This window comes from Mobula birostris, chromosome 2, assembly GCF_030028105.1.
Source record: "Mobula birostris isolate sMobBir1 chromosome 2, sMobBir1.hap1, whole genome shotgun sequence".
Lineage (NCBI taxonomy): Eukaryota > Metazoa > Chordata > Chondrichthyes > Myliobatiformes > Myliobatidae > Mobula > Mobula birostris.
The window spans coordinates 68,713,712-68,732,098 of NC_092371.1; the positions used below are offsets into that span (position 1 = coordinate 68,713,712).

The 18,387-nt window shown below is 39.1% G+C and overlaps 1 protein-coding gene across 3 annotated transcripts in view; it reads right to left on the reverse strand.

The window, feature by feature from the left end:
• Positions 1 to 18,387, reverse strand: part of osbpl2b (oxysterol binding protein-like 2b) — a 74,345-nt gene that overhangs the window by 39,235 nt on the left and 16,723 nt on the right. For all 3 annotated transcript variants that reach the window (XM_072242392.1, XM_072242399.1, XM_072242407.1), the window contains 3 exons: positions 4,824 to 4,967; positions 3,580 to 3,703; positions 3,250 to 3,325 (listed from right to left, as the gene is read on the reverse strand). In XM_072242392.1, coding sequence (XP_072098493.1) covers positions 3,250 to 3,325; positions 3,580 to 3,703; positions 4,824 to 4,860 — 237 coding nt within the window. In that variant the 5' untranslated portion in view covers positions 4,861 to 4,967. The remainder of the gene's footprint in view (positions 1 to 3,249; positions 3,326 to 3,579; positions 3,704 to 4,823; positions 4,968 to 18,387) is intronic.

Consider the following 18,387-nt stretch of genomic DNA (forward strand, 5'->3'; position numbering starts at 1 on the left):
TAAAGTATGAATTATGGCAGCTAATTTGTGTCCAAAGAGCGGAAGAGCTCTCAGTTTGATGTCTCTGCTGAGAAGGAGTACTTCTGATAATGCAGTAGTTCCTTATCACAAACTAAGGTAGGTCAAATACATGTAGCATATATGGATTTCAGCAAGGCATTTGATAAGGTACCCCATGCAAGGCTTTTTGAGAAAGTAAGGAGGCATGGGATCCAAGGGGACCTTGCTTTGTGGATCCAGAACTGGCTTGCTCACAGAAGGCAAAGAGTGGTTGTAGACGGGTCATACTCTGCACGGAGGTCAGTGACCAGTGGTGTGCCTCAGGGATCTGTTCTGGGACCCTTATTCTTCATGATTTTTATAAATGACCTGGATAAGGAAGTGGAGGGATGGGTTAGTAAGTTCGCTGATGACACAAAGATTGGGGGTATTGTGGATAGTGTGGAGGGCTGTCAGAGGTTACAATGGGACACTGATAGGATGCAAAACTGGGCTGAGAAGTGGCAGATTGAATTCAACCCAGATAGGTGTGAAGTGATTCATTTTTGTAGGTCAAATATGATGGCAGAATATAGTATTAATGGTAAGACTCTTGGCAGTGTGGAGGATCAGAGGGATATTGGGGTCCGAGTCCATAGGACACTCAAAGCAGCTGTGCAGGTTGACTCTGCAGTTAAGAAGGCATACGATGTATTGGCCTTCATCAATTGTGTAATTGACTTTAGGAGCCGAGAGGTGTGACCCTGGTCATACCCCACTTGGAGTACTGTGCTCAGTTCTGGTCACCTCACCACAGGAAGGATATGGAAACCATAGAAAGGGTGCAGAGGAGATTTACAAGGACGTTGCCTGGATTGGGTTGCATGCCTTATGAAAAAACTTTGAGTGAACTCAGCCTTTTCTCCTTGGAGCGACAGAGGATGAGAGGTGACCTGATAGAGGTGTATAAGATGATGACAGGCATCGATCTTGTGGATAGTCAGAGGCTTTTTCCCAGGGCTAAAATGGCTGCCACAAGAGGGCACAGGTTTAAGGTGCTTGGGAGTAGGTACAGAGGAGATGTCAGGGGTAAGTCGTTATTGTTGTTGTTGTTGTTTTTTTTTTAAACGCAGAGAATGGTGAGTGCATGGAATGGTCTGCCGGCAACGGTGGTGGAGGCAGATACCGGAGGGTCTTTTAAGAGACTTTTGGATAGGTACATGGAGCTTAGAAAAATAGAGGGCTATGGGTAACCCTAGTAATTTCTAAGGTAGGGACATGTTCGGCACAACTTTGTGGTCTGAAGGGCCTGTATTGTGCTGTAGGTTTTCTATGTTTCTATGTTTTTAAATCCGATGGCAGAATATAGCACAATATGGGTAAGACTCTTGGCAGTGTGGAGGATCAGAGGGATCTTGGGATCCAAGTCCATAGGACACTCAAAGCTGCTATGCAGGTTGACTCTGTGGTTAAGAAGGCATACGGTGCATTGGCCTTCATCAATCGTGGGATTGAGTTTAAGAGCCGGGAGGTAATGTTGCAGCTATATAGGACCCTGGTCAGACCCCACTTGGAGTACTGTGCTCAATTCTGGTCACCTCACTACAGGAAGGATGTGGAAACCATAGAAAGGGTGCAGAGGAGAATTACAAGGATGTTGCCTGGATTGGGGAGCATGCCTTCTGAGAAAAGGTTGAGTGAACTCGGCCTTTTCTCCTTGGAGCAACGGAGGATGAGAGGTGACCTGATAGAGGTGTTCAAGATATTGAAAGGCATTGATCGTGTGGATAATCAGAGGCTTTCCCCCAGGGCTGAAATGGCTAGCATGAGAGGGCATAGTTTTAAGGTGCTTGGAAGTAGGTACAGAGGAGGTATCAGGGGTGAAGTTTTTTTACACAGAGATTGGTGAGTGCGTGGAATGGGCTGCCGCCAGCGGCGGTGGAAGCGGAAATGATAGGGTCTTTTAAGAGACTCCTGGATGGCTACATGGAGATTAGAAAAATAGAGGGCTATAGGTAAAGCCTAGGTAGTTCTAAGGTAGGGACATGTTCGGCACAGCTTTGTGGGCTGAAGGGCCTGTATTGTGCTGTAGGTTTTCTATGTTTCTATTAATATCAGAATGAGGGCATTTTGAGGAAGATATTTTGCCTCTAATAGGGCAGCACAGTAACGTAGCTGTTAGTGATGGCTTATTGAGGCTCAATTCCCACCACTGCTACATTCTTCCCATGACTGTGTGGGTTTCCTTGCACATTCCAAAGACATACAGTTAGGGTTAGTGAGTTGTGGGCATGCTACATTGGTGCCAGAAGCATGGCAACACTTGCGGGCTGCCCAACACAGTCCTTGGTAATTTGATTAGACACATATAGTGCATTTCTCTGTCCATTTCAATGCACATGTGAAAAATAAAGATAATGTTTATCTTTTAAAAATTGTCTTTTTAATTTAACCATTGTCAGTCTATTAAAAATAGTTAAAATCTACAACTATTCCTTTTAACAAAGAGCCAAAGTTACAAATGCAAGATTATCAGCAGACCCCATAATCTAGAATAACATTAAAAGTAGAACATCACAGTTATTACTAAGTGGAAACACAAAAAAAAAAATCACAAGTAAGAGAAAATCTGCAGATGCTGGAAATCCAAGCAACAAACAAAATGCTAGAGGAACTCAGCAGGCCAGGCAACATCTATGGAAAAAAGTACAGTTGACGTTTTGAGCCAAAACCCTTCGGCAGGACTGGAGAAAAAAAAACCCAAGGAGTAGATTTGAAAGGTGGGGCAGGGGAGAGAGGAACGCCAGGCGATAGGTGAAACTTGGAGGTGGAGGAATGAAGCAAAGAGCTAGAAAGTTGATTAGTGAAAGGGACAGAAGGCCATGGAAGAAAGAAGAAAGGGGAGGCGAGCACCAGAGGGAGGCAATGGGCGGGCAAGGAGATAACATGAGAGGGACAAAGGGATGGAAAATGGTGAAGCGGGGGGTGGGGGGGAAGGTGGAGGCATTGCCAGAAGTTTGAGAAATTGATGTTCATGTCATCAGGTTAGAGGCTATTAAAACAGAATATAAGGTGTTGTTCCTCCAGCCTAAGTATGGCCCCATACCGACAGTGGAGCAAGCCATGGTGGACATACCAGAATGGGAATGGGAAGTGGAATTAAAATGGGTGGCCACTGGGAGATACCACTTGTTCTGGCAGACGGTGCGTAGTTGCTCAGCGAAGCGGTCTCCCAATCAAGTTGATTTAGATCACACTGTATGTACTCACCAATCCAATGCACTTCTTTAAAATGCTCCATAAACTTAATTGATTTCTACTATACATTGGAGCCGGTAATGCATTTCTGTAGGGAGAGAAAGTAAGACAGCTGCAAATAGCAACACTCAAAAGGATTGAATCAATCGAGGTACATATTTCAATTTTGTTATCAGTTGCGAATCAGAAGGCATATTGGAAGTAACCTCATCAGAAGAAACTATCATACTTCAAATAAATTACTCAATACAACTAATTTGTTCCATCTTCATTTCCTCCTGAATGTCTAGCATGTTCAGCAGGGCACTTTATCATTTAGGTACCCATGCCAATTGAACTTACCTATATTTCTTAATTCCATTTTCTTGGGTCAAACCTTGGTTGTGAACATTCTGTTCAGATGTACTGCTTCCACTTTTGCTAGAAAAACTCTCCAATCTAGTTTCAGAATCATCTGATTCAAAACCTATGTAAAGTGGAGATGCAGATAATCAATATTCTATAGACAATATTACTAGTTAGATATCACCAAGTTAATAAAATAAATACAAAACCCCTTCAAAAGGAAGATAAAGAAATGCAAAAAAAAGAGACAATTCAAAATAATCTCATTATCAAACCAGGAAACAAAACTCCATGTTCCAACAAAATGTAAAAAGACTTTCATTTCCAGCCAGAGCTGCAAATTAATCACTTTTTAATTGACAGAAACTACCAATTTACATTGCAAAAAGCAACCAAAAACGTCCAACAAAATGACCAAGAAAAAACAAATCAAGTGCCAAAATGTATATGAAATAAACACTGACGTACTCAACGGACAGCATCTGTGGAAAGAGAAACAGGGCTAACATAGCAGGATGAAATCCCTTCAGTTACCTCATTACTTTCTTAATGTAGGGGAAGTCAGAGATGGATTCACTATCAGGGATTCTGACTTGGCATGATCACCTACACAAAATTAATGTTAACCTTTGGAAATACGTCCTTGGGATTTTAGGTAATGCCATAAAAATTCCATGGCACGGCCATTAAGTGTTTATCAGTACAGGGTACTAGCTCATAATTTAGGTGAAATGTGAATTATTATTAAGAACCAGATGATCAAGCATAGTTTATAAATATTCATTGGCTTACAAGAAAATACAAATACACAAAACTAGCAGGATATCTCATTAAAAGCTGAATTTTATTCAGTGGAAAACAATCCCAAATTCTTAAGTGGCTGAATCATCAAGAGAAAAATCCATATTGTACTTATCTCAAAATAGATATTCTTTTTTATGCATATTCAAGGTTACCAAGAGATCAATACTTCCAGTGAGATCATATATTCAACAATTCTATGTAATTTTTCAAAACATTTCTTATACTAGATTCTTAATATATTCCTATAGTTAGAACAGTGCTGAATAATATGGTAGGCAGCACCTTAAAGCAAAGCAATAGAAAGATCCAAAATAAAAACAGGACTCAGCAAGAACAGCTTTTACTAGCATTGATATTTTATTTTAATTCCCATTCATTGGAAATATAGATTGAGAGCTTCAAAAAGTATAGGATGTAACAGTCATTAAAATACTTACCTGTAACAGCATCATAAAATTCTTCTTCACTATTCATCCTCCCTTTGGAAAAACTCCTGCTTTCCAACAAAGGCACGTTAGTACATTATTCTCTGTGGATACCTTATTGAATATAGTTTCTTTATTTTTCAAGATGTTCACAACCTAAAACAAAAAAAAATTAATACTGAAAAGAAAACTGCAATTTTCCACCATTAGCCATCAGAAATACATCATCTGAATCCCATATATACAATGCAGAAAATATTCCCCTTACAAATTGAACACTTCTAAATCTTACATTTAACACTTCAAGAGTGCAGTTACAGATTGACCCAAGATTATTATGAAAGAACATGGCCCATCAACTTCTCCAAAGCAATAATAAATCATTACTAGATTCACAGTAGATTGCTGTAGATTCACAGCACAGAAGCTTTTATATAATATGTACTATATGTAATTCAAAGATAAGATATACTCTTTTAGGGTAAGATCTCTCCCTTTTAAGGGAGCACATAATTGTATCAAATACTGACCAACAGGGCCAATGCTTAACTGGTGTTTTATGGGATTTAGCATGTCCAAATTGTCTGCCGTATTTCCTACATTTCAGAAGTGACTGTACTTCGAAGGTATTTTGTTAGCTTAAAATGCTTTGGAGTGTTCTACAGGAGAAGTGAAAACAAGTACACAAAACCAAGTCTTAATCTTTTAAGGTTGGAAGAAAACACTGATACTAAATTAAGCAGACAATTTTTGCTTCGCCATTTGATCATGGTTAAATAATTTTCCCTCGCAACCCAATTCTCCTGCCTTCCACCATAACCTCTGACACCCTTATTAATCAAGAACCTATCAACCTCCACTTTAAATATGCCCAATGACGGCCTTCACAGCCATCTGTAGCAATGAATTCCTCAAATTCACCATCTTCTGGCTTAGGAAATTCCTCACCATCTCTGCTCTAAAGGACAATCCTTCTATTTTGAGGCTGTGCTCACTGGTCCTAGACTATGGGAAAGATCCTATCCAGTTCCACTCTATCAAGGCCTTTTAATATTCGGTAGGTTTCAATGAGATTCCCTGCCCCTCACCCGCCATTCTTCTTAAACTCCAGTGAGTACAGGCCCAGGGTCATCAAACACTCCTCATACATTAACCCTTTTATTCCTGCGATCATTCCCTTAAACCTCCTCTGGACCCTTTCCAACGCAGCACACCCGTTTTTGGATAAGGGGCCCAAACTTGCTCACAATACTCCAAATGTGATCTGACCAATGCGTTTTAAAGTCTCAGCATCATATCCTCTCAAAATTAATGCTAACACTGCATTTGCCTGCCAGATTGATTACAACTTACAAACTTTGTAAAAAGGTGTATTTTTCCATTTCAAGTTTTTAAAAAATTCTAATAAGCTTTGTGCCTGCCAACCCTAATACCTCCATATAACTTCATGCCCAATTATTGTGTATAATGAAGCATATGACTGAATAACTATAGAAATTTTTGTGGCAGTTATAATATAAAAGGGATTATATTCCGTGCATGCAATGTTATTGACACAAACCAAGAATGAATTTTTTAAAAACTTTATACTAAGTAATATTTGTATACCATTGGGACATGAGAGACTGCAAATGCTGCAATCTGGAGCAACAAATAAGATACTGGAAGAACTCAGTAGATCAAGCAGCATCTGTGCAGTGAAATGGATGGTCAATGTTTCTAGTCAAGACTTTTCATTAGACTTTTCTAGAAAAGAAATGGAGAACCCCAGGAATTTCCTGAAGAAGGATGAAAGTGCACTGGAATTTGGCATTCATGGTGAAGATAAGGTAATTGGGACCAGAGAGTTTAAAGTTATTAAAATGGTGAAGGGTTTGTAAGGTGTCACAGGGATAAGCGACTGGACAAGGGTGGGCTGGGGGGGTGGGGAGTAAAACAAGATGGAGTGAAGGTATGAGGAGATAAGCTTAGTAGACAAAAGCAGGAAAGCAGGCAAGGAATAAAATGGGCATACCAGAACAGTCTTCCTTGGAAATCCTGGGTAGGAGATAGAAACAGGCAATAGAGGGTTCATGAACCATCAGGTTGGAGCTGTATAGGGGCATCACTTCAAATGATGAGATCTGTGATCATATGGAAGACAAAAATCTGATGATTTTTGGTGAGGTCATAGTCAAGGGGTAGATACGAGAAGGTATCCAAGAGCTGGCAGCTAACTGCTGCAAGGTAGCGATCAGTCCACTGGTCTACAACAGCCCAGCCAGTCTTTGGATTTGATGGCGATTTTGGGAATAGTCTGGAGTGACCGGACAGCTATGCATTCAGACAGGGGGCAAAGATAGAGCAGGTGAGAGAAGTAAAAAAGTCAAGGTATTTGATGTTATATCAGTAGTTCAAAAGAGGGAAGAAAGGCCAGAAGGAAGGGTGGATGCAGTAGAAACGGTGTAGGGGGTGGATAGGTAAAGACTGCTTCCCAAAGAAATAGCCACAGAGGTAAAAGTGATGGAAGAACATCTGTATCTCATGGGAAACACATTGAACTTTGGATGTAGGAGTGCAAATAGGCAAGGGCTCTGCTGAGGACAGACTGCCCTGTATCAGGGAGGAAAAAAGATCAGAGGGGAATGGTAAAGACACAACAGGAATTGGAGCTGTGGTCAGGCACAGGATCAGGGCAGTGGGATGGACAGCAGCTCCAAGGACTTAGGGGCTAGGAGTAGATGGGATGTAATGGCGTGATCCAGAATCCAAGCGAAAGGTCTCAATCCGACATGTTTCCTGTCCATTTCTCTTCATGGATGCTGACTAACCAGTTGAGTTTCTCTAGCACCTTGTTTGATTGCACATCCATTGATCAGTGCCAGATCGCAAATAACTAATCTCATTTCTGCCACACCTTTTTATTTGTGCCTATTTATGAGTGTGTTGAAAGTTTCACATCTGAGTTTTAACTTGTGACTACATTCCTACCACACCATATCAAAATGTTTCATAACTTTTTTTTAAAAAAGTCACTTACATAACTTTTGGTTCAAAAAGATACAGCCAGTAGACCTACTCTCTTATTTTTTCTATGAATCAAAAAAGAAACAAGGAACTGAAAGCAGTTAATTTAAATATCCACTCAGGAATGTTCTTCATGTTATTAAATAGGGCCGGCATACAAGTGTAACCTGGGACTGTGGTGTACTAAGAAAGAAATTGTATTTAAGAAAGGAGAAGGGGGAAAAGTGCATGGATAAATTCACCAAGAAAAATGCAAAACTGAAAACCTAATCAAGTTTTAATCATTAACAGTCTACATTAAACAACTGATAAAAAAGATAAACTTTTGAAAAGACAGCAATGAATTTCAATTTTGTTTAAATTATGCAAGGCCAGAAACAAAAACGTCAGTCACCCACAAATGGACATTTGATCACAAAGGTATTCCACAGATTATCCATCTAATATTGTTAATGTTTCAGCTCAGAAGACAAATCATATTTAATCAAAAGCAATGCCCCTTCAAGAATATACAATATCATGAAATTTCAAATTAACAATGGTGATTCTTAATGGACTGATGGTATTTCAACTCAACTACAATGCTTCATATTTATTGTATCTACAGTATTTCACAATATTATTACATGCCTATAAAACCACCAGCATTTTTAAATTCCTAAAAGCACTGGAAAACTTTACATTGGATCTGTACTAGTCCACAATAGACAATCGAAAATCTAGACTGTCCTTTCAACACTGTCACAATTATTCATAGATTTTATAATTGATAACAATTACCTAATATTGGCAATTTCCATCTTCAGGAAACCACAATAAGAAAGCAAGGAGTAATTTGAGTCTGTGTTATTACTTTGGCAAATGTTATTCAAAATATTTACTGCAGACAACAATACTGAGAAACACTAACAATTGCTATATTTCAGAATCTTTTCAGTGTACTCATTATAAAATTAAAAGACGTGATAAACAATATAAGTTTACAAGCACAAGAGCATTCATCACTAGAACTATCTGCAATGACCAAAGCAGCCATCTGGGCTGAAATCTTCTGTTCTTCCATTGCTCTAGGAATGGTCCAATGAGACTTGTCAGATCACAAATATGCATTGTGCTAACAAACCCCGCAGGCTTTTACAGATGTTGCAGAAATGAGCTTACACACACAACACATTCACCTCCTCAGGAACAAAAGAAGGAACTTTATGGCATATACAGTGGCATGCAAAAGTTTGGGCACCCCTGGTCAAAATTTCTGTTACTGTGAATAGTTAAGTGAGCAGAAGATGAACTGATCTCCAAAAGTCATAAAGTTAAAGATGAAACATTCTTTTCAACATTTTAAGCAAGATCGGTGTATTATTCTTGTTTTGTAAAATTTTACAGTGAAAGAAAGTAAAGGAGCACCATGCAAAAGTTTGGGTACCCCCAGAGATTTGAGCTCTCAGATAACTTTTACCAAGGTCTCAGACCTTAATTAGCTTGTTAGGGCTATGGCTTGTTCACAGTCATCATTAGGAAAGGCCAGAGGGTGCAAATTTCAAAGCTTCTTAAATAACCCTGACTCTCAAACCTTGTCTCAACAATCAGCAGCCATGGGCTCCTCTAAGCAGCTTCCTAGCACTCTGAAAATTAAAATAAATGATGCCCACAAAACAGGAGAAGGCTATAAGAAGATAGCAAAGCGTTTTCAAGTAACCATTTCCTCAGTTCGTAATGTAATTAAGAAATGGCAGTTAACAGGAACGGCGGAGGTCAAGTTGAGGTCTGGAAGACCAAGAAAACGTTCCGAGAGAACTGCTTGTAGGATTGCTAGGAAGGCAAATCAAAACCCCCATTTGACTGCAAAAGACCTTCAGGAAGATTTAGCAGACTCTGGAGAGGTGGTGCACTGTTCTACTGTGCAGCAACACCTGCACAAACATGACCTTCATGGAAGAGTCATCAGAAGAAAACCTTTCCTGCGTCCTCACCACAAAATTCAGCATCAGGAATTTGCAAAGGAACATCTAAACAAGCCTGATGCATTTTGGAAACAAGTCCTGTGGACTGATGAGGTTAAAATAGAACTTTTTGGCCGCAATGAGCAAAGGTATGCTTGGAGAAAAAAAAAGGTGCAGAATTTCATGAAAAGAACACCTCTCCAACTGTTAAGCACGGGGGGGTGGATCAATCATGCTTTGGGCTTATGTTGCAGCCAGTGGCACAGGGAACATTTCACTGATAGAGGGAAGAACGAATTCAATTAAATACCAGCAAATTCTGGAAGCAAACATCACACCGTCTGTAAAAAAGCTGAAGATGAAAAGAGAGTGGCTTCTACAACAGGATAATGATCCTAAACACACCTCAAAATCCACAATGGACTACCTCAAGAGGCGAAAGCTGAAGGTTTTGCCATGGCCCTCACAGTCCCCCGACCTAAATATCATCGGAAATCTGTGGATAGACCTCAAAAGAGTAGTGCATGCAAGAGGGCCCAAGAATCTCACAGAACTAGAAGCCTTGTGCAAGGAAGAATGGGTGAAAATCCCCCAAACAAGAATTGAAAGACTCTTAGGTGGCTACAGAAAGCATTTACAAGCTGTGTTACTGACCATGCAGGGTGCCCAAACTTTTCCTTTTCTGTTATTTTGAAACTGTAAAAGATGGAAATAAAAAGTAATCTTGCTTAAAATATTAAAGAAATGTGTCATCTTTAACTTTATGCCTTTTGGAAATCAGATCATCTTTTAATCGCTTAGCTATTCACAGTAACAGAAATTTTGACCAGGGGTGCCCAAACTTTTGCATACCACCACAAAGACCACTTTTTTTTATATGTGTACCACACACATGGTTGTTAGTTATACAAGCTGTTATACCATTTGCACCTCTCATTCTCTTTCAGCATCCTTTATACCTCCAGAATCAGAATCTATACATTCTATTTCCTCTCCATCTTACCTACGAGGTCAAACCTCCAAAAAAAATAGAATCACAAAATACATAATGTATGGAGGCAAAGACACTGGGGTATAGAAGGAAATCCAGCCACTGGAAAGTGATTTCACTTTCTTCAAATTCCTCTCAGGACAGGTAAAATCTTTCCTCACTGTATCTCTGAAATCACTTATTGAGTTTTATATAAACAGCTTCCAAATCAAGTCTATCCCACTTTAATTGTGACAGGCAGAACTGTAACCTGTAGTCCAGAAGTTGAGGCTTCACCAATGCTTTGTAGAGTTGTAGCAAAACCTCTCAATTTTCTAACTCCACCCCTACTGTAATAAAAGACAACATTATGTTTGCCTTTGTAATTACTTGCTGTTCCTGCATGCTAACATTGTTTCCTATACGAGTATACCCAGATAAGGTGTACTATGCTATACATTCTGTGGGCTCTGCGCATAAAAGCAAATTCAACATTTCTATTCTTCCTAATGAAGTGAGTAACAACTGACCCAAATTGAAGATCTCCAGATGAAAGTTGAAAGCCATGTAATCATGGCATAGATTAGGTACATAAGAGCAGGACTGCACTTTGCTGGCAAATATTGTAATGCTCATGCATTTGAAGGAATTACTTTATCTCGATCCTGCTCTCCTTATTGGTCTATCCTTTGCAATATGTTGGCCTAGGAACTAAATCCATTAAGTGATCTATCTTTAAAATAGCAATGGTTAAAAAGAAGCTTTTTGGACCAGAGTTGAATTCCATTAACTGCAGGGTTCAATTTTTCACATTCATTCTTAATCTTGCTGAATGAATAGAATAAGGTGACTATAATTGGTCAGAATTTTTGTAGCTAAATTTATTACTTTTGCAACATGTATTTTCTATCTCTGATCTCAAAGTATTCCCAAAAAGTGATCATGTAGTGGTTCTATTTCAATGCGTCTTTCAGCTCTACTTGGAAAAATAATTTAAAAGGAAGAACATAAAATTAAGTTACCATCATGTAGCCTATCACCACCATAAAGCAGACTATGAAAATGGTCACAAACTTCAAGTTTTCACATATTATTGCCCAGTCCAAATTCTTGAAGTTAGATTGGCATGACTAACAATGCTGGGACTGGTTGAGACAGCCTTCATATAAAGATGTTGGGTTGGAGAGCATAAATGTGAATGTTTTGCCAAAGATTCTTTCTATCCAATAGGCAGAAGTGTATCGTAATAGCTACCCCTGTCTGCAAGCAATGTTTTTTTTGCATCAAGCCCTGTTTACCTGTCACTGTTCCCATTGCTAATTGAGTCCCAAAACACTACATGGTGCTGCAACTAATACTGTGCTACACAAATGGTTGCATATTTTTGTGGTGTTAATATCAATACATTAAAGGCAAATTTTACAGACCACTCTGCACTCAGGAATAAAGAGGCTCTAGGGAAGGTCATTAGCCCCCAATGTTTCATTAAGTCTACGTTTGCATTTATTTGATCTACAGCAGAAATCCTATTACCATTGGTGGTGTAACATCAGACATACTTTACATAAAACTATCTATGCCTTTGTCAGACATCAGAATAAGGTTCCCTTTCCCACTCCCAGAAGAGTGCACTACACTTGATCATAGCCAAAAGGCCGAGAAGCAAACCATTGGTCAGTGAAGGAAAGAAGGAATGCTGATGTGATCACAATTTTTCTTTGCACTTGCATTCACACACTTCCACTTCAGCTACTTAAGGCACAAGTGAGGTTAAAAAAAATTGACCTGAAGTTCACCTGGGTTGGGGGTGGGATGGCTGGCCTTGAATCAACTTTGCCCCAGGAGGACTCAGAGGAGGGCTATGATAGGACTGCTTTCCTAACATGTCAGGAGCAAGCACACACACAGATTACGAGCCACTTGTTGAGCTGGTTGATAAGGAGCGTGAAATACCCAAAGGAAATTGTGCAAAGCCAAAAGAATAGGACCTCCACTTTGGAGGTGGTATGTCACTGAGCTCTTCCTGTCTCTGTGTGGTATCACCCTGATTATGCCAGTTTGGGATCTGTCATACTGAAGAATCTATAAGCTATAAATCACAACTTGTGATTTATACTAGTCACAGCTAGATGTCATTAAGCATCAACATGCCATTTGTGAAGAGTGTTGCAAAATCAATGACCATCTGCCCATAAGCAGTTCACTTTTCTCTAAGAGCAAAAGGATGCCACCCATCAACTGAAAGCTGCTCCCTACAAGAGAAAAGCCACTGTGTGTCAGCAGAGGGATGCAATGTGCAAGACAACCACTGACACACGGAAGCTGAGTTTGGCAAATAGGAATTCTATCATTTTACAGGAGGCAGAAGGTGCCCCTCCCACCTACTACGATGTGAACATAGCTCTGCTGGTGCAAAATAGGGACCTGTCTTTGAGAAGAGACAAGTCAACATGGACCACATAACATTGCTTCAGAGTTTGTCAACAAAATCAGCTCTAGAGTTTGAACTAACGCAGTCCAAGTGCTAGCAAATCATTATATCATTGCCAGCTGGTTGACAAGGGTACCTAGTGTGCAGATTTTGGGCACTTATAATCCCCACTACGAAGGACTAATTCATTTCCCAATATGACTCTCAGGCAGCATGTTTATCCCGCCCCATAATTTCCCCTTTAATTTGACTCTGGGCAACGTTATGAAACTAGTTCATGTAGGGCAATGGCTTTTCTGCAGATTCAAAAAGGGAAAGAAAACAGAGTCTATGACAAATTATTTCACAGCCTGACGCATCCAGACCAATTTCACAATTGGTAAAATTATACTAGGAAAAGATATCCAGCACAAGCCACTCCAGAAAACACAAAAGATTATGCAGATGCTAGAAATCCAGAGCAAAACATGCAATATCGAGAAACTCTGCAGGTCAGGCAGCATCTATGGAGAGGAATTAACTGTCAACATTTCAGGCCAAGACCTTTGATTGGGGCTGGAAAAAATCCTTTAGTTTAGCAGAAGATGGCTACTGTTTTTAAAAAGAGGAATTGATGTAGTTGTTTCTTTTAAATGACTAATCTTTACCATTCAAGGAAATACAAACCACCTCCTGGAGTTTGAAAAAATGTTTTAGGTTTCGTTGCAAGTACCAAAGGGTGCAGTCTTAAATTTTTGGGAGATTATCAACCCGTGTAGAGAAAGAACTTATTACATAGACTGTAAGCACAAAAGATTCTGTAAATGCTGGAAATCTTGAACAAATGCAACCCCCTCCCCTAACAACTCCTTCTGATTCCCTTTCCCATTGGATTCCTCCTTCTTCAGCCCTTTACCTTATCCACCTCTGCACTCGCTTCATGCACCTCTCCACCACTGGGCTAACTTCTCCCTCACCTGGTGTCTCACCCATTATATTCCAGCTTCTACTCCTTCCTCTCCTCAAACATTCTTACTCTAGCTTTTGCTCCCTTCCTTTCCAGTCCTAATGAACAGTCTCAGCCTGAAACATTGACTGTTTATTCCCCTTCATAGATACTGCCTGACTTGCTGAGTTCTTCAGCATTTTGTGTTTGGTGCATAGATTGTCACATTCCAGTCTAAGCACTTGTCTATTTCCTTCCAACCTGGAAGAACAGCTGTAGTTGCAGATATTTTGATCGTCTGCCATTTTGTAATATTCTATATTTTGCACCAAATTATATACAAATGTAGCATATCCAAATGTATGTGTACAAAAACTATTTTTAATAAACCTTCCATAATCTGATCAAACAGCTGTTACTAAAAAGATAGAAAATCATTTGTTTCATTCAAAGACAATTTTTAAATATAAAAGCAATTTAAATTGTAAGTATTTGTATTAAATTTTAATCACAGATAATAGGATTGCTAATGAAATTCCACCCACATAACAAGCAAAATCAAAGTTACTAACACTGTATTGTGACCACTATTCTTCATGTCCTCAACAATTTCAATTAATGTCACTTTGGTTTCTTTCAGGAAACAGACACCATCTTTCATTAAATCCACATTAGATAGTAGATAGCTTTGCAAGTGCTACTAGTGCATCCACTGCCACAATTTGTTCAGTTCAATAAAATCCACAAGTTCAAACATTTGTCCATTCACCAATCCAGTCTAACCTCCCCACTCAGTAGAATGACTGAGAAACAAATGGTGTTCATTAAGATAGGTAAATTGCTAATTGTGCCGAAGACAACAATCTGTAATGTCTCTTTTCCATCCTGCTCACTCCAATAACCAAAAACCTTTACTGACAACAATGCATGTGGTGTCAATGTTGGTAGCTCGTCCTTTTCTCACGACAGAAATGTCAGCAGGATAAGTATGATCATCATGATCATCAATTTTTAAATCAGCAAAAAAAAAGTTGTATACAACTCTAAACTTGCACTGAGAGGTGTATTTATACATTCTGCATGTCTTTTTTTATGATTGCAATTTACTGCTGGTTACTTTGAACAGCAAGTACTGCCAAGATGCAATTTAATGTGGATAAATGTGAGGTTATCCACTTTGGTGACAAGAACAGGAAAACAGATTATTATCTGAATGGTGGCCAATTAGGAAAAGGACAGGTGCAATAAGACCTGGGTGTCATTGTACACCAGTCATTGAAAGTGGGCATGCAAGCGGTGAAAAAGGCGAACGGTATGTTGGCATTCATAGCAAGAGGATTCGAGTATAGGAGCAGGGAGGTACTACTGCAGTTGTACAAAGCCTTGGTGAGACCACACCTGGAGTGTTGTGTGCAGTTATGGTCCCCTAATCTGAGGAAAGACATTCTTGCCATAGAGGAGTACAAAGAAGGTTCACCAGATTTATTCCTGGGATGGCAGAACTTTCATATGATAAAAGAATGGATCGACTAGGCTTATACTCGCTGGAATTTAGAAGACTGAGGGGGGATCTTATTAAAATGTATAGAATTCTAAAGGGATTGGACAGGCTAGATGCAGGAAGATTGTTCCTGATGTTGGGGAGTCCAGAACGAGGGGTCACAGTTTAAGGATAAAGGGGAAGCCCTTTAAGACCAAGATGAGGAGAAACTTCTTCACACAGAGAGTGGTGAATCTGTGGAATTCTCTGCCACAGGAAACAGTTGAGGCCAGTTCATTGGCTATATTTAAGAGGGAGTTAGGTATAGCCCTTGTGGCTAAAGGGATCAGGGGGTATGGAGAGAAGGCAGGTACAGGGTTCTGAGTTGGATGATCAGCCATGATCATACTGAATGGCGGTGCAGGCTCGAAGGGCTGAGTGGTCTACTCCTGCACCTATTTTCTATGTCCATGTTTCTATGTCTAAGACAATCCCATCAACTGGACTAATTACGTACCTGTTGTTTTCACCTAGTCTTGTTGTGTGTCATTGTGCAGTGACAGTGTGAATGATTGTCTTGGACATTTGTTTTATTGGGATTGCAAGACCATGTTGGAATATACTACCCTATAATGTAGTATACTGCAAGTTCGGTTCACTGGTTCACTGGCAAGACCGACAGCAGGGGAGCTGCATTACCTTGGCTGTGGCGAGGATGAGGCCAAAGCCACAGGGTCGCCTGTTGCAGCCATCTAAGAAAGGAGACACCTAGACAGTGTGGGACAGCCTCTGTGAGGGGTTTTGGAATCCATACTGGGATGGGGCCTGGCCCCTCCTATCAGTGCTACTCTCCAGTGCCAGCTCAGTGCTGCCCTCCGGTGTTCACTCAGTTCAAGAACAAATTGGACTCAGACTACAGTTGAGCCAGTCAGGTACTTGGGCTATATATTTCTATTTATTATTCTGTGTGACTGTATGGTTTACTGAAATCATAACCATATGCACTCTTAGTGTAATGTGCTGTTGGCACCTTTGCCCCAGAGGAACGCTGTTTCATTTGGCTACATTCATGAATTGTTGAATGATAATTAAACTTTTAACTTGAAATTCTATATCACAGATGACGTTTCAGTGCATAACTGGTTTCATTTTTAAGATGCTCCAATCATATTTTTGTAGGAGGTTATGCCTACCCATTATGTGGTCAAATCTAGAATTCATAGAAAAATCTTTCAATCATTAAATGTTTGTTTAAAGCTACAAATAGACCTTATAACGGTCTGTATCTTGCATTAGGAAAAAAATAACACTGGCCTGGTTATATACCAGTGAGAATACAAACAGGTAAAGCAAGCAAGTTTCAGTTCCAATGAGGACAGTCTTGGCAACTTGATACTACTCACAACCTATTAAAATAAATTAATTGGCTCCTGTTTCTAAAACTAACTACATAATTTAGATTACCAATAATCAATGCAACAAATTTCTCATGTTTTTGACCAAATACAAGTGATTCTTAGATTTTTTTTTTGCAAAATTGATCAAGGATGCGTATTATTTTACTGAAGTTCAATTGCTTCCTTTGCAAACAATCTATTAAGTTAAATGAACACCAATTGCTTATGTTCCCAGCAATAGGCAGATTCTGGAAAACTAATTAATAAATATAACTCAAGAGTGCAGCAATTTTTCCTTCAGTGCCAAACAAACAATTTTGATTTGTGATGGGAACTATATATATAAAAAATGAACAGGCAGATTAAGAATGAGTAGTTAAATGACCCCAATTTTGTAATTATAATAAAAGCTTACACAGTGAGACTGACATCCAGAATATTATGGACTTCTGTGCATGCAGGTTTTAATATGGAAAACTGAAAAGTTGTTCTGGATTTCAACCTATATAAATGGTGCAATTTGCAGCAGCTTTCTTCAGTGGAATCAGCGCAAAAAAAAATCAATGAACCATCACTTTTATGTGTGTTGCAAGAAATTTAGTAATTGTTTCCTGTACAGAACAGCCCCTATGATATCAATCTTTGTTCTAGGACAGTCAAGTTAATTTTTTGTTGCTGCTTAGAAACATCTCAGATCTCACAAAACATTTCCAGCATCTGCAGTATTCCTGCTGTTTGCATGCTGAAATGAGCGCTGCTTTCCACAAAACACTACACGGCTTTTTTTGACAAGTCCCTAACTGTTAGGATATTTTAGCAAACTTGTCCTTAAGGATGTAACATGTTGTTACAAGTTAGATTAAAACCACATTTTATGATATTTCACAATCATAAAATCTTAATATTTAACTTAGATGTTCAAACTTTAATGAGCAATTTATCCAGAACTATCATAGTAACCATTTGAGAAATTGTTTACAAATATTCCACATAGAAGAATAAATCCTAGCCAGGTACAACACCATCAGTAAATATTAAGGTCTGTCAATCAAAATAATAATAATTCATGTTTAATATAGATTGAAAACTTCTTAGCAATGTTTACAAGAATTATTTCCTAAATTAAAATAAATATCAGTTATCAGTTTGAATTAAGGTGTGTAAATGCTAATAGTTCAAGTCACATTAGCACACACCCTTAGAAGAACCACAATACTGAATGACACACAGCAGTGTGAATTTATTCCAATTTGATTTCATTTTATTATAACAGCAAACACGAAACTAATCACACAGCTCTGATGCAAGACCAACAGCCTGAAACATTAACTGTATATCTCTCTACAGATACAACTCAAGTTCAGTGGATTCCGGTTAATTTGGCTATCAGTTAATCAGAGCAGCTACTTATTTGGGACAATTCT